At 35.1% G+C, this 14,082-nt stretch overlaps 4 protein-coding genes and 1 long non-coding RNA gene across 11 annotated transcripts in view; 3 read left to right on the top strand and 2 right to left on the bottom strand.

The window, feature by feature from the left end:
• Window positions 1-182: 182 nt before the first annotated feature.
• Window positions 183-3,203, top strand: LOC109585196 (uncharacterized). The gene is made up of 2 exons (XM_020001185.1): window positions 183-1,754; window positions 1,807-3,203. The coding sequence occupies exons 1-2, from the start codon at window positions 270-272 to the stop codon at window positions 2,113-2,115; spliced, it is 1,794 nt and encodes a 597-aa protein (XP_019856744.1). The 5' UTR covers window positions 183-269; the 3' UTR covers window positions 2,116-3,203.
• LOC109585198 (uncharacterized) lies at window positions 3,049-3,860 on the bottom strand. Of its 2 annotated transcripts, XM_020001188.1 has the most exons (4): window positions 3,680-3,837; window positions 3,551-3,613; window positions 3,422-3,471; window positions 3,049-3,353 (listed from the first exon to the last, which is right to left on the bottom strand). In XM_020001188.1, exons 1-4 carry the CDS (start codon window positions 3,774-3,776, stop codon window positions 3,339-3,341), a joined length of 225 nt encoding a protein of 74 aa, XP_019856747.1. In that variant the 5' UTR covers window positions 3,777-3,837; the 3' UTR covers window positions 3,049-3,338. The 2 variants fall into 2 exon arrangements, with proteins under 2 accessions (XP_019856747.1, XP_019856746.1); XM_020001187.1 differs by having other exon boundaries at window positions 3,049-3,471; window positions 3,680-3,860.
• Window positions 3,861-3,994: 134 nt separating this feature from the next.
• LOC100637555 (NADH dehydrogenase [ubiquinone] 1 alpha subcomplex subunit 12-like) lies at window positions 3,995-5,742 on the top strand. Its single transcript, XM_003389281.3, has 4 exons — window positions 3,995-4,092; window positions 4,138-4,220; window positions 5,341-5,404; window positions 5,473-5,742. Exons 1-4 carry the CDS (start codon window positions 4,016-4,018, stop codon window positions 5,639-5,641), a joined length of 393 nt encoding a protein of 130 aa, XP_003389329.1. The 5' UTR covers window positions 3,995-4,015; the 3' UTR covers window positions 5,642-5,742.
• On the bottom strand, window positions 5,740-6,126 carry LOC109585199 (uncharacterized). The gene is made up of 2 exons (XR_002186376.1): window positions 6,040-6,126; window positions 5,740-5,989 (listed from the first exon to the last, which is right to left on the bottom strand). It is a non-coding gene; the product is annotated as an uncharacterized LOC109585199 (long non-coding RNA).
• A 70-nt stretch (window positions 6,127-6,196) lies between these two features.
• LOC100637428 (uncharacterized) overlaps window positions 6,197-14,082 on the top strand; it is a 10,658-nt gene continuing 2,772 nt past the window's right edge. The window contains exons 1-43 of one of the 6 annotated variants that reach the window (XM_020001180.1): window positions 6,197-6,267; window positions 6,340-6,393; window positions 6,598-6,713; window positions 7,208-7,240; window positions 7,342-7,479; window positions 7,522-7,581; window positions 7,626-7,685; window positions 7,752-7,916; window positions 7,959-8,018; window positions 8,087-8,146; window positions 8,200-8,340; window positions 8,404-8,463; window positions 8,534-8,593; window positions 8,644-8,817; window positions 8,866-8,928; window positions 8,976-9,035; window positions 9,162-9,317; window positions 9,374-9,439; window positions 9,498-9,563; window positions 9,622-9,690; window positions 9,761-9,838; window positions 9,892-9,951; window positions 10,100-10,159; window positions 10,238-10,339; window positions 10,455-10,526; window positions 10,592-10,654; window positions 10,713-10,772; window positions 10,823-10,897; window positions 11,021-11,092; window positions 11,184-11,243; window positions 11,307-11,366; window positions 11,475-11,534; window positions 11,761-11,850; window positions 11,982-12,041; window positions 12,115-12,174; window positions 12,238-12,301; window positions 12,356-12,426; window positions 12,478-12,543; window positions 12,593-12,673; window positions 13,529-13,618; window positions 13,669-13,728; window positions 13,773-13,832; window positions 13,899-13,962. In XM_020001180.1, the coding sequence (XP_019856739.1) occupies window positions 6,351-6,393; window positions 6,598-6,713; window positions 7,208-7,240; window positions 7,342-7,479; window positions 7,522-7,581; window positions 7,626-7,685; window positions 7,752-7,916; window positions 7,959-8,018; window positions 8,087-8,146; window positions 8,200-8,340; window positions 8,404-8,463; window positions 8,534-8,593; window positions 8,644-8,817; window positions 8,866-8,928; window positions 8,976-9,035; window positions 9,162-9,317; window positions 9,374-9,439; window positions 9,498-9,563; window positions 9,622-9,690; window positions 9,761-9,838; window positions 9,892-9,951; window positions 10,100-10,159; window positions 10,238-10,339; window positions 10,455-10,526; window positions 10,592-10,654; window positions 10,713-10,772; window positions 10,823-10,897; window positions 11,021-11,092; window positions 11,184-11,243; window positions 11,307-11,366; window positions 11,475-11,534; window positions 11,761-11,850; window positions 11,982-12,041; window positions 12,115-12,174; window positions 12,238-12,301; window positions 12,356-12,426; window positions 12,478-12,543; window positions 12,593-12,673; window positions 13,529-13,618; window positions 13,669-13,728; window positions 13,773-13,832; window positions 13,899-13,962 (3,238 nt within the window). In that variant the 5' untranslated portion in view covers window positions 6,197-6,267; window positions 6,340-6,350. Of the gene's footprint in view, window positions 6,394-6,597; window positions 6,714-7,207; window positions 7,241-7,341; window positions 7,480-7,521; window positions 7,582-7,625; window positions 7,686-7,751; window positions 7,917-7,958; window positions 8,019-8,086; window positions 8,147-8,199; window positions 8,341-8,403; window positions 8,464-8,533; window positions 8,594-8,643; window positions 8,818-8,865; window positions 8,929-8,975; window positions 9,036-9,161; window positions 9,318-9,373; window positions 9,440-9,497; window positions 9,564-9,621; window positions 9,691-9,760; window positions 9,839-9,891; window positions 9,952-10,099; window positions 10,160-10,237; window positions 10,340-10,454; window positions 10,527-10,591; window positions 10,655-10,712; window positions 10,773-10,822; window positions 10,898-11,020; window positions 11,093-11,183; window positions 11,244-11,306; window positions 11,367-11,474; window positions 11,535-11,760; window positions 11,851-11,981; window positions 12,042-12,114; window positions 12,175-12,237; window positions 12,302-12,355; window positions 12,427-12,477; window positions 12,544-12,592; window positions 12,674-12,915; window positions 13,122-13,528; window positions 13,619-13,668; window positions 13,729-13,772; window positions 13,833-13,898; window positions 13,963-14,082 lie in introns of those variants that run through there. The other 5 variants (XM_020001179.1, XM_020001181.1, XM_020001182.1 and 2 more) reach the window with 5 other exon arrangements.

Raw genomic sequence — 14,082 nt, 5'->3', positions numbered from 1 at the left:
CTATAGTTCTCTGATTCTCACTCTCTCTCACCTCTGTTATGTTATCATAATTCCCATAAAAACAGAAGGTGGAAAGTCCCAGGGGAGATTTTGATAAGAAAACCAGTCTCAAAACTAGTTTGACTAGTTTAAGTGGTCACATGTCTCTCCGGCAGGCCAAGAGGTCAATCTGTCTGTCTGACTGCATGACTATATCAAACAGAGAAACACTTAACATTGTTATCATTGTATGGTTTGGTGTGTTAACAATTACCTTTCTATAGACTACTATGGATGCTTTGGCTGCCAAGAACAAAGAGTCTCTCTCTTTCCAAAGAAAGATAAAACTAGAGGTTGAGCCTACACAGTGGACCCATCATCGGGGAGGATGGAGCTATGTCCTCCAGCTAATGAATGATAGTCTTGTAGCTAAAGATGGTGGTACTCTTCTCATCAGTGCAGTTGAAGAATGGATCAGTGATGAGAAGATTATCAGTGAGCCATGGATTGGATTCATACACCAGGTCCCTAGGAATAATTATTTTTATTATCCTGACCTGGAGAGATTGGTAGAGGATGAGCACTTCCTTCACTCTCTTCCTTACTGTCGCGGCATTTTTGTTCTGTCTTGTGTTGTGAAGGATTTTCTGCTCCAACACTTGAAAGGAATAGTACCAGTAGCTGAGGTACTCTACCCTTTTACTCCATTTCCGGATAGCAAAATGTTCGAGTGGTCAAAGTTTGACGGGAAGGTCATATTTATTGGCGAGTTTCTAAGAAAATTTCAAGATTTTTATGATCTGGTCCTACCAGAAGGAAAAGGTCTTAGGAAGATACTTGTAAAGTCTGAGGGAGTCCGGTTTGATAGACTTCGTGACTGTAGCATGAACCCGCTCAAACTTGCAACCAATGATTCCGTTGAGGTCATAGAAGAGAGGCTGAGTAATGAGGTCTATGATGAATGGCTTAGCTCTAGTGTTGTATTCCTCAGTCTCTTTGATGCACCAGCTAATACCACCGTCATCGAGTGCCTAAGTAGGAACACTCCACTGGTCATCAACCGGTTACCGGGGATAGAGGAGTACCTTGGGAAGGAGTATCCACTTTTTTACGATTCTCTTCAAGAAGCGACAGATATTCTAGCTGATGATGCCAAGTTGAAATATGGCACTGAGTACCTCCAATCTCTTCCAATTAAATCAAAATTAAGTGGAGATCAATTTATACGCAGTTTCAGCAATACCTCCATATACAGATCTCTTCCACTCCCTCCGTCAGAAGCCAAGGACCCAACTCAGACCTCTTTTCCACAATACGACCTGACGGTCATCATCTGTTCCTACAAAAGAGTGTATAACATCCAAAAGATACTGGAGGCTTTCAAGGGGCAGGATTTTGAAGGGAATTTTGAGATAATTCTTTGGAACAATAACCCCGAGACACAGAGCGAGCTGTCACAAATTGTCTCCAAATTTAGGTCCAAGATGGACATACGACTCATCCAGTCTTCAGAGAACTATTACTGCATAGTTCGTTTAGCCGTAGCTCACTTGATGCGAAGTGAGTTCTTACTAATCTGTGACGATGACGTTATACCACGTCCAAACTACGTATCAACATTCACTTCCAAGTATAAAGAATACGGACCAAAGGCCATCCTCTGCTGTAGGGGACACGTGTTTGCTCCTCACGAGGTCAACGTTGAGAACCCAAAGGTTTTTTGGGAGACCTACGAGCACCTGAGGTTTTACGATGAGAGTAAACCTGACAGACAGGTCTGTAGTTATAAAATATGATAAATTTTTTATAATTTTAATCCTTTTTTAGATTCATTTTGTCCATGCTGATAATTGCTTCATTCCTCGTAAGCTACTGATTGAAGCTAGTACTTATCCCATGCCTAGTCCTGACACTGCACTGGTAGATGATTACTGGCTTTCCTTTGTTCTCTCTCATCATCTTGATGTTCCTCTCTGGAAGATTTATGGGAAGGATATATTTGACTCAACCCCTTGCTCAGAAAATGCTGAGATTGCTCTTTATTTTAACAAGAGGGTTGAGAATGAGAGAGTTAATTTTTACGTGTATCATACTAGCAAAGGCTGGCCAATTAGTCGACCACTAAAATTTGATTAATACCTTTAGTATTATTATTATTATTATTAATATTATTATTAATATGCTGTTTTACTTACTAGTGTGCATAGTTAATTTTTGTAATAATTATTATAGAAACCCAACCCATCATAGCCAAACTGCTGAGAGTGCATTTGATGCTATAACACTCATTATTCCTTATAAGGTCATTGGGTTTCAATGGGTGTATTCTTGGTCTTCACATTGTGGATAAAGTCCATCATCAAAGCACTCTACCTTCGACTGCCTTACTTCAATAAAAGTTTCATGATCCTTAGTTCGGGGCGATCAGGCTCAACGCTTTTGGTCCAATATCTCAATTACCATCACTCAATAAAGTGTCACAGTGAGTTACTCAATCGGGAAGAACTCCGTAACTATCGTATCAGTGTTGGCGGGTCTGGTGGAAAGGGGGTGCCCCTTGTTCGTTATTTATTATCTCAACTTCTTCCTCTCAATCCATTCAAGCCGTGGACTGGTTTTAAACTTTTTAACGAGCAGCTGGAGTATTGCAGCCTCCCTCTTTCTCAAATCACAAAAGCTCTGTGTAGCCCCCCAGTTATTGTACTCTACAGGGAGAACATACTAGAGACATTTGTGTCTTTGAAAATTGCTGAGAGAAACGGGATATGGTTTTCTGAGGACACAGTCAATTCTTGCTCACTTGAAGTTGACTGGGAGGAATTTCATGAGTATCGTCTGGTAGAAAGAGACCGGTGGAAGAAGAGCGTGAGTGAGTTATTTTCCTCTATTTCAAATAAAATATTATTCATCTCGTTTGAGGAGATCGTCTCAAACAGAGACGAAGCCATGGAGAAGGTTTTTGGATTTTTGAATCTGCAAAGTTGTTATGTTGAGGCTTGTTCCAAGAGACAAAACCCACAACCTCTGGAGGAAAAAGTCTCCAATTATTCTGATATTTTAGACAAGGCTAGGAATGAGAGTGTATCATTAATGCTTACTAAAGACTGGCTGCAGGAATGCATGAACAATGAGATTTAAAAACTATAAATTATGATTAGAGTATTTTTGTTCATTTTGAATGAGTTTAATTTTCATTTTTGAATGAAAGAACAACCTCCTGCGTATCTGTATCTTGACTTTTTGTCCACCTGCAAATAGTGTTGCCAAAACTCTCCTCCTCGTTGCTCTTTCCGTTTGATTTAATCTTGTAATACAGCTCAGGATCAGTGCTGGTTTTAATGATGTACAGTGTACGGTATTTAATAAGGGGTTTCCTAAAGTTGTAACAATGGATTATGAGTGACAGTATCAGCGTAACCAATAGAACGATGGAGAGACTAACCAGTACTCTACACTGGCCCTGCTCTTTCTCACAGTCAGCCTCACATGAATCTATATGATATCATAGAGTGTATTGTTATCATTATGTAGATTATAATATCAAAGTGCTTATTATACCACCATCACTTACTAAAATTAGTGGTAGTTCTATTGGCAACGGTACATTGAGTGATGATGTCATTTTTTAAAGTATCTAAAGAATTTAGAGGAGAGAATGGGAGAGAAAGAGAGTAGAAGATATTAATTCAGATTTACTAACCTGTAGTTTCATGAGTATTAGATAGCTGGCTCACTACTAGTATTACTGTCCCTACTCCCACAACTGCAGTAAAGAGTGTCAGATCTTTTGTGGCCATTTTACAGTATCTTGCTGTACACTGCTGCAGTTTATAATTGAGTTGAGCGTGAATGATACGAGGAATGCAGCAATTACTATGAGTTATTTTTAAACAAATAAGTGCAATACCGCATCAAAGAAAATGTTTATGCATAGAATCATTTTGGTGGCTTGCTAATTTGATTTATGATTTACCGGGAAAACTCAGTGGGTGGAGAAACCACGCCTTTATAAATTGACCACGCCCTAGCAACAAAGATGGCGACTATTATGAGAGTTTGGAAGAGAATAAATGAAGTTGGAGGGTTTAGGAAAGCCTTCTGGATGCTCCTGAGGTAGAGTGATGATTATAATGCATTGTGATATTGTTCTATTATAAGATTGAGAGATATTAGAATAGGAACAATTGTAGGACAGGACAAATTTGGTCATGTTTATTATGAAAATAAAGAACATTTCTTTGGTAAGTGAGAGATTAATTCATTTTATTTAAAATGAATTGCGTGTTTGTATATGGGAATTAAATGAAGGTAATTGTAAAGGTCATTTGGGCCAGGGTATTTTGCCAAAATTGAAAAGGAGAGAATTCTTCATTTTTATTACATTTCCTGATGCATATACATGTACTTATGTTGTGTAGAAAGTTTGAGCTGATTCCAATTAAAATTAGATTTTTTATGAATTTTTAAAGTTTTTCTAAATTCGGGTAAAAGTCCCTGTACTATAGTACATGGTCTCGGGCCAGATTTTACCAAAAATGAAAAGAAGAGAATTCTCCATTTTTATTACATTTCCTGATGCATATACATGTTCTTATGTTGTGTAGAAAGTTTGAGCTGATTTCGATTAAAATTAATTTTTTTACGAATTTTTAAAGTTACTCCAAATTCCGGTAAAAGTCCCTGTACTATAGTACATGGTCTTGGGCCAAATTTTACCAAAAATGAAAAGGAGAGAATTCTCCATTTTTATTACATTTCCTGATGCATATACATGTACTTATGCTCTTCCTTGTAATGTTATCACGTCAGGGATATATTATTTATTATTTCTGCTCATAATTAAAGTGAAAGTGTCTTTATCGCAATCATTTTGCTGTGTCTCCTGGGGATACATTTTGATAAACTTGAACTTGTTTTTTTCATCTTTAAACTGTCATGCTCTACATGCACATGTACATGTACAAGTACATGTACATGTACACGTACGGTATAATTATCGTACATGTGTAGTGGGTAATTTTTAAGTTGGTTTGTAGTTGTAGATAAATGGCCAGTTTTAGTTGGGAGAATCAGTTCCATTGAACATAATGGTTTGGTTATTTAATATCTTTATAAAGTAGACAAATTTTCACTCTGAGATGACACGTACCTGTAATTACCATCTGTCGTACATGTACATTTGTACATTAAATGTAAACCAGAAACCTTATTGTATGTACATGTACATGTTCTTAATTCTTCTCTTTCTCTCTCTCTCTCTCTCTCTCTCTCTCTCTCTCTCTCTCTCTCTCCCTCTCTCTCTCCCTCTCTCTCTCTCTCTCTCTCTCTCTCTCCCTCTCTCTCTCCCTCTCTCTCTCTCAGGTCGGCACAGGTGGGTCTACAAAGAGGCAAGTGGATTTGACATTACCCAGATTCCTCCAGAATGGTAAATATATTTAATATTGAAAATATTATTATTATTATTGTCTTGTTTCTCCTCACTTCCCTTATAAGGCATCGTTGGTTGCACTCCATGACCGACCACACCCCCATTGAAGACCCGCCCCCTCCCAGAAAGTTCTATCTCGATCCGACGGTCAATAAAACTGGTACCCGTGGTGAGTACGTGCCGTACAGCACCACAAGACCTAAGATACAGTCATGGAAACCTCCGCAGCAATAAAAACAACACATTGATATTAATAGATAGCAGCACTGTTATAATAATATTGTGATTACTTTATGTTTGCTTAGTTTGATCTGTTGATGATATAATTGATGTTAGATTGGCTAGTTTCAAATTACTAGTAATCATACATTTAAACAATAGATTTACTGTCTAGCAGATGTTTCAGGACACTACACTAGGGTATTTTTAAGTTTCCTTTAACTTCTCTTTTACTCCTCAACTTTTACTAATGGTTCTCTTGCAGAAACTTGTGTTGCAATCTTTCAATCTCAATATAATGAGATTAGGATACTATAACCTAGCACATGAAACAGGACAATTGAGATACTTTCCTCAAGTTTCCTGTAAAAAACATATCAGGTCATTGGTCTATACAGTAACAATACCTATACCAATGGATCAGTTAGTGTGCAGTGTGTGTTTGTATCAGGATCAACTGCTGATGGATGTGTGTGTTTGTATCAGGGGCCACTGATGATGGATGTCATGTGATATTACTGATAGTCTGATACTAGTAATGGAAGGAAATAACTGGATCAGACAATCACTGGATCACGTGACCACTTAGTGTTCACTGTTCAAGTGTTGAACTGTTGATAAGGCGAGCCGAGTAAGCCTAGGTCAGTTGTCTTTCTCCAGTTGAGTCAGTCTGTTAGATCAGCCTATTTCTCCTAAACCTTTCTCTTCTGTAGTCTATAGAGGTATGAAGGTTTTCTGTGTCCTGTTGGCCGCCACGCTCTTAGCTGGTAAGATACAACGTGTCTACAACTCGCTAACGCTTATCACTTCACGAAACTGCCAAAAACTTACAAAATACCATTTTTGAATGTTTATCTATTGAATTTAGCTTTCTCCTCACCTTTGTTTCTTCTCCTCTCTTTCTCTCCTCAATTTTAACTTCCCCCCTCTCTCTCTCTCTCTTCCTTCATTGCATTCTTCTTCCCCCTAAGGTGTGTCCAGTGTTGCTGTTGATAATTGCAGTTGGGGTCCATCTTACTGGTGCCTCTCACGTGAAAACGCTAACAAGTGCCAACAAGTTAAATACTGCAAGGATAAAGTCTGGACGGTAAGAGAATAATGAATTAATAATATGAACTAACCTGTACATCTAACAGTCTATGATGTTGAATCTATACCGATAGCAATAATAATAATAATAATAATGATGATGATGATGATAATCTGTTAATACAATCTTATTTAATCATTTTCAATTCTTCTGGCAGAATATGCAGTGTTAGTATAACTACTTCACGTACTTCCCTCATGCTGTACACATGCACACACAGAGAAAAACCAGCAATATATAATAATATTCATTGGTTTTAAGCACATGGACTTGTATGGTAGTGACCATGTGACCATAAATATTAGCATGGTTGCTCTCCTGGCCTGATCATGTGCCATATATGTGAGTGTTGCTGGCTACGTGTGTTTATGGGGGTGGGTGGAAGTAATTGTATCCAGCTTGAGTAATGTTTATTTTAAAAACAAAGTGTTGTTTTATGTACAAGAGTATAAACTTACTGTGTTTTCTCCCTCTCTCTCTCTCTTTTCTAGGATAAAATTGGTTCAGCCATTCTTGTTCATGGAGTAAGTTTTGTCTCTTTTCTTTTCATTTGACCTCCCTCTCTTCCCTCCCCCCTCCCTCTCCCCCTTTCTCCCCTCCCTCTTCCTCTCTCTCCCCTCTACAGGCTCCAGTTGGTAATCAAAAGAAGCTAATAGATTTGTACAAAACTACCGTCTCTTCTCCAAAAAATGAAATTGAATGTGAAGCTTGTAAACTTGTTGTTGGATATGTGGATCAACAGTTAGAGAAGAATGCAACAGAAGTAATCAGTTCTCATTATGAAATGATATGATGTTTTTATTAGCAAGAAGCAAAAGATGCTGTTGAAAAATTGTGTGATCTTACTGGATCACTGTCTTCTGAGGTTGGTTATTATTTATTTATTTTATTTTATTTATTATTTTATAGTGCAAAAGTTTGATTGATAGTAATTTTGATCAAATATGGCAGCTGTTAGTGAATAATGCCGTAAGTACATGTATTTAAATATCGTACATTTACATCACTCTCTCTCTCTCTCTCTCTCTCTCTCAGGATCCCGATACAGTATGTTCAATGATAAGTCTCTGCTCCAGTAAGAAGGTTCTTGCTGCAACACCTGCTGCTGTCTCATCATCGCCAAAAAATGAAATTGAATGTGAAGCTTGTAAAATTGTTGTTGGATATGTGGATCAACAGTTAAAGAAGAGTGCCACAGAAGTAATCAGTCCACATTATGAAATGATATGATGTTTTTATTAGCAAGAAGCAAAAGATGCCGTTGAAAAATTGTGTGATCTTGCTGGATCACTGTCTTCTGAGGTTGGTTATTATTTATTTATTCATTTATTTATTAATTTTTTACTTACATGTATTTATTATTTTTATAGTGCAAAACTTTGATTGATAGTTATTTTGATCAAATATGGCAGCTGTTAGTAAATAATGCGGTAAGTATTTAAATAATTATTGTCTTCGATATCACTCCCTCTCTCTCTCTCAGGATCCTGATACAGTGTGTTCTACGATAAGTCTTTGCTCCAGTAAGAAGGTTCTGTCTCTTTCAGCTAGCGGATTTGAATGTGAAGCTTGTAAGATTGTAGTTGGGTTTTTGGATCAGTTGTTAGCGAAGAACACCACTGAAGTACAGTATACAATATATTGTATATACCATATTATCCTTTATTATTACAATGATTATTAATAGGAGGATGCTAAAAGTGCTGTTGAAGATTTTTGTAAACTTTTGGGATCACTTGAAAGTGAAGTAAGTATTATTAATTAATTTTATTATTATTATTATTAATTAATTTTACTATTATTATTATTTTTGTTAGTGTAAAACTTTGATTGACGATAACTTTGACACGATATGGCGACTGGTAGTGAACCAAGCTGTAAGTATCACAGGCAATGATGACATTATTTATTAACCCTTTCCCCTCAGAGTCCTGACGATATTTGTTCTGAAGTTGGTGCCTGCTCTTCAAAATCACAAAAAACAGTACAATTGACAGCTGCACTGGAAGCCACTCCCACCTTATCCTCGTCAATAAAATGTGATGTTTGCGAGGTCATTGCTAAACAAGTGATTGCCGTCCTCAAGAAACAGTCAACAAAAGTGGGTTGGGTTGGTGGGTGTGGCTATTTTTGACCACGCCCTATTTAGGATGACGCTAAGGCTGCAATGTATAAGATGTGCAAGGATGTTCTGAAGCCAATTACAACTGAGGTGAGGAATGGGCGGGGCTTCAATTAATTATTAATATTATCATCTAGTGTGATTCATTTGTTAATTCTCACTTTAACCAAATTTGGGACGCAATAACCAAAGGAACTGTAAGTGCTACAGTACAATAATAATAATAATAATAATAATAATAATAATAATAATAATAATAATGCAATATAAATTAGGTGATGTACATGTACATGTATATGATTCTCTCTCCATTCCCCTCTTAGTCATCTCCAGCTGCTTTCTGTGACCAGTTCATGTCGGGTTGTACTGAAGCTTCCGGCAGGTCAAGGAGAGGTATCATCAGTAAGTACAAGTGTGAGATTTGTAAAGGAACAGTTAAGCTGCTCCTTAAGGAATTTGCTGATCCAACTACCATCACTGTAAGAATAATAATAATAATAATAAATGTAATGTACCTGCCCACTTTAATTAATAGAATAAGCTCACTGCAGCTGTTGATCCTTATTGTGACCACCTCCCATCCGCTGAAGAAAAGCAACAGGTAAGTTATTAATAGTTATTAGTAGTTATTAACTTTTCATTAATATTATTATTTTTAGTGTAAGAGTTTGGTAAATGCTACTATTTCAGTCATTGTTGCAGATGCACTTAAATCTTCAGCATTGGTTAGTTAATTAACTATTATTAATAATATATTGACTTGTAATGTACCCCTCACTGCAGTCTCCTGAGAGTTTGTGTGAAGGTATTAATTACTGTCCACCAACTGAAGTGGCAGTCACTAAAACTAAAGTATTTCATTATTAAAATGTAAGCTAATGTAAGCCCTCCCCTTCTCTCTCCCTCTCTCTCTCTCTCTCAGCGATCCGTTGAGTTTAAAGAGGATAAATGTGAAATTTGTGAGAAGGTTGTTGAGGTAGTGGAGAACAGTGCCACCGAGGTATTATATTACCAGTATAATGTATATGTAATGTGTTTAATATGTGTGTATAGGAAATAGCAAAGGAAGCTCTGTCTACTTTATGTAAGGCACTTGGACCGGCAGATATAATAGTAAGTTAATTATTAATCAGTTATTATTATTATTATTATTGTTGTTGTTATTATCATTATTATTATTATTGTTGTTGTTGTTATTATTATTATTATTATTATTAATTATTAGTTATTATTATGAGTTTACTTTTTTTCTTATTTTTAGTGTACTTTTATTGTTGATAAATATTTTGATGAAATTTGGAATTACGTTGAAAACAAACTGGTAATATTATATTATATTCATTTATTTATTTATTTATTCTTTATGCATCATTTCTCTCTCCCTTCTCCTCCCCATTAGGGCAATGCTTCTGTGATATGTCACAAACTGGATCTTTGTTCATCTGTCAGGCGACAGTTCATGATCCTGTCAGTGAAAGCTAGCCCAAGGCCACCTCTTAAAGTATAGCCACCATTTTATCTCACATGTACTTCTAATATCATACTGTGCTCTCTCCCTCCCTCCCTCCCTCCCTCCCTCTCTCTCTCTCTCTCTCTCTCTCTCTCTCTCTCTCTAGCAAAGTGCTTGTGATATATGTAAGTTACTCTTAGCTTATTTAAAGACCACGGTTGATAGTAACAGCACTGAGGTATATATCATTATTGTTGTTATTATTATTAATATTATTGTTGTTGTTATTGTAATTGCATGTAGCAAGAAGTTAAACAAGAGTTAGAACATCTCTGTAGCCTCCTTCCCAGCACAATTTCAGGACAGGTTAATCACTTATTAATTAATTCATTAACTGTTAGTTGTTTATTATTATTATTTATAGTGTACAACATTAGTGGATAGTTACTTTGATCAAATTTGGAAGTTAATTAAAGAAGAAGTGGTCAGTTAATTAATTAATCACTAATTAATTAATTAATTAATAACCAATAGGACAGTGGACAGATTTGTCAAATGATTGGTCTTTGTAACACTACTGCAGTGCTCCAGAAGAAACCTGTTAAAAATGTAACTATTAATTGTTATTAATAACGCATTATTATTATTATGTGGGAGTGGCCAACTAAAACAAAATGGAAGGCGATGAATCACAATCAGGTATTATCAACTCTTTTTCTTCTCGTTTCGTAGGATGCAGCATGTGATGTTTGTAAAATTATTGCTGGTTATATTAAGACTGAAATGGATAAGAATGGAACTAAAGTACAATAATGATATTATTATTATTATCATTATCATTATTATTATTATTATTATTATTATTATTATTATTATTGTAAACCTTTTCTTGTAGGAAGAAGTTAGAGCTGATTTAATGAAGTTCTGTGATCAATTTGAATACTATCATTATGAGGTGATTGTCAATCACATTTACAAGTCACACACGTGTCTTATATTTACTATCATGTTTTATTAGTGTGTCCAAACAGTCAACAAAGATTATGATACAATTTGGGATTTAGTTAAAGACGATGTGGTCAGTGCCTATTTTATTATTGTTATTATTATTATTTTATTATTATTATTATTATTATTATTATTATTATTATTATTATTATTATTATTATTATTTATTACATTTTAGGATAATGGCTATCTTTGTAATCAGATTGACTTGTGTCCTGGGCCCAATAAGACAAAAAGGGTAATTACTAATATTATAATTGTATCTGATGCATATACATGTACTCATGTTATGTAGAAAGTCTCAATCAAAATTGGATTTTTAAAGATTTTAAAAGTTGCGGCCAAAGTCCCTGTACTATAGTAGTAGTACATGGTCTTGGGCCAAATTTTGCCAAAAATGAAAAGAAGAGAATTCTCCATTTTTAGATACGTGCATACATGTACTTATGTTGTGCATTATTTAGAGTGTCAAGAAACCTGAAGATGCCACTTGTGATGAGTGCAAGCTGATAATGCAGTATATTGATACATTCCTTAAAGCCAATGGATCACAGGTACACATGAACTATATTTAGTAACAGGTACACACACATGAACTATACACACACGTGAACTATATTTAGTAACATACATTGTAGCTTTGTTTATTATTAATATTGATATTAATTTATCTATACGTTAATAGGCAGAAATAAAAGAGTATCTTGATGATTTCTGCAATCTTCTTGGACAAGCCAAAGCTGAAGTAAGACACTTTTACTTGTTCTTATGTTCTTCTTTCCTTCTCTCTCTTCCTCTCTCCCTCTCTCTCATTTTAGTGTACTCAACTTGTTGATCAATACTTGCCATTTATTTGGATCCTACTGGAAACAGAATTGGTATAGTATAATTATATATTCATTTATTCTTGTATGTTTCATGTTACATGTACATTATTGTAGAAAAATACAACTGAGATATGTCAGCTACTTGATCTTTGCCCTAAAATGAGGAAATTAGTGAAAAGTAAGTATTATAATAATATTTATTATATTTATCAATTCAAATGTGTATCAATAGGTCCTTCTGCTAGTAAATGTGAGATATGTGAAGATGTCATGACTGGATTGAAGGATGTACTACCACTAACTGTTAGTATCACCTTTATCTTGTAGTGTCAATAATTGATATATCCCTTCTAGTCTAAGTTAACTGTTGATGGATTGAAAGATGCTTGTAAGCTCTTTCCTTCTGATGTAGCAAGTGAAGTAAGAGTTTACTCACTAATCATCTTATGGACATTCTATTGTCTTATAGTGTTCTGATATAGTAGTTGAGTATGGGCCTGAGATTATTAAACTTCTTGATGATGCCATTAATCCTCAAGCAATTTGCAAGGTACATATTTACCTTATAATAATGACCAGTGGGTGTGTGTGTCTGGAGGTGAGTATCAGTAATGTAATACCTGAGTCCCTTGATATCTGCCCTCAGCTTCACCTCAAGCAGATATCTCAGTCCTCAGGTATTACATTACTGATACACACACACCTCCAGACACACTGCTGGTCATTACATTTACTGTACCAGTACAATAATTACATCAAATTTTCTCTCTTTTTCCTTCCAATTTTCCTTAGGCCATTACCTTATGTTCCTAACTGCTGTCACATGTCTTGTATAAACTTTATTTTTTGCTAATTATTAATATTATAAATATTTAACAGCAGCAGTGACTTTTTGAGCTAGCTAGCTGATTATTATAATATAGTTGTGTCTTGTCTTATTGTCTCAACCCATACATGTATTAGTAATAATTATTATTAATTATTATTAATGAATTTAATCCTTTGTCATTGGCATGTACATATATAAGTAGGATCGATTCTGATTTTAAAATGGAAGCCATTATTTTGCCTTGTGCTCATAAGTTTAATAGCAACTCTGACATCAAATGGACATTAAACAAAAGATTTTGGATCAAATTAGTTGTACCTAAATGACATTTAAGTCTTCTAAAAACAGTGTTGGACTATAGTAGTACAAGGTATTTTCCCAAAATTAACAAAGAGCTAGAGTTCTTAATGTTTTCTGCTGCAGATTGATACATGTACTAGTGTGGGACTGCATATGTTCCTGTGCTATGGTAGATGACTCCAATCAAAATTGGATTATTGTTAGAAATTGTTTTAAAGTTGTTTCAAATTTTTGAAGTTCTGTCTTTCAGTTTAGTGATTGATTTTTAATTCTTAGAGTATCATGAAACCTCAAGATTTAGATTGTGATCACTGCAAATTATTCATAAAAGACCTTGATGCTTTTCTTAAAGCTAACAAAACAGAGGTACATCTTTTAATATGATCATCTTTGGATGCTGTAGTTTATCAAAATAGGGTGAAGTGAAGGAACTAATTGATCAATTTTGCACTTTTCTTGGAGTATTTAAACCTGATGTAAGACTATCCACATCTCTCACCCTTTTACTGTTTGTTTCTAGTGTATTGGGATAGTTGGTGATTACTTCCCTAAAATTTGGGAACTCTTGGAATCTGATTTTGTAATTCACACTTTATATTGCTACTGTAGTATTACATGTTTTTGTACATGCACATGTGCTTTATAGTCTAATTCAACTGAAATATGTCAACTACTTGGTTGGTGTCCAAGAATGAGGATGTTACTGAAAAGTGAGTATATTTTGCTGCTGTTTTTAATTATTATCACTTTTATTTGCTATATTTACCTATCGATAGGTCCTTCTGCTAGTAAATGTGAGATATTTAAAGATGTCATGACTGGATTGAAGG

This window comes from Amphimedon queenslandica, unplaced genomic scaffold, assembly GCF_000090795.2.
Source record: "Amphimedon queenslandica unplaced genomic scaffold, v1.1 AMPQUscaffold_13104, whole genome shotgun sequence".
In the NCBI taxonomy this organism is placed as follows: Eukaryota; Metazoa; Porifera; class Demospongiae; order Haplosclerida; family Niphatidae; genus Amphimedon; species Amphimedon queenslandica.
This window is presented reverse-complemented; position numbering and strand designations above follow the sequence as displayed.

What these genes read in the sequence shown, in the direction of transcription:
- LOC109585196 (XM_020001185.1), top strand. Translation starts at nt 270, where the DNA reads ATGGATGCTTTGGCTGCCAAGAACAAAGAGTCTCTCTCTTTCCAAAGA. An exon ending in AGAGTAAACCTGACAGACAG is followed by an intron (nt 1,755 to 1,806) that starts GTCTGTAGTTAT and finishes ATCCTTTTTTAG; the next exon opens with ATTCATTTTGTCCATGCTGA.
- LOC109585198 (XM_020001187.1), bottom strand. Translation starts at nt 3,776, where the DNA reads ATGGCCACAAAAGATCTGACACTCTTTACTGCAGTTGTGGGAGTAGGG. An exon ending in TAATACTCATGAAACTACAG is followed by an intron (nt 3,614 to 3,679) that starts GTTAGTAAATCT and finishes TAAATTCTTTAG; the next exon opens with ATACTTTAAAAAATGACATC. An exon ending in TAGAACTACCACTAATTTTA is followed by an intron (nt 3,472 to 3,550) that starts GTAAGTGATGGT and finishes GATATCATATAG; the next exon opens with ATTCATGTGAGGCTGACTGT.
- LOC100637555 (XM_003389281.3), top strand. Translation starts at nt 4,016, where the DNA reads ATGGCGACTATTATGAGAGTTTGGAAGAGAATAAATGAAGTTGGAGGG. An exon ending in GCCTTCTGGATGCTCCTGAG is followed by an intron (nt 4,093 to 4,137) that starts GTAGAGTGATGA and finishes TTCTATTATAAG; the next exon opens with ATTGAGAGATATTAGAATAG. An exon ending in AAATAAAGAACATTTCTTTG is followed by an intron (nt 4,221 to 5,340) that starts GTAAGTGAGAGA and finishes TCTCTCTCTCAG; the next exon opens with GTCGGCACAGGTGGGTCTAC.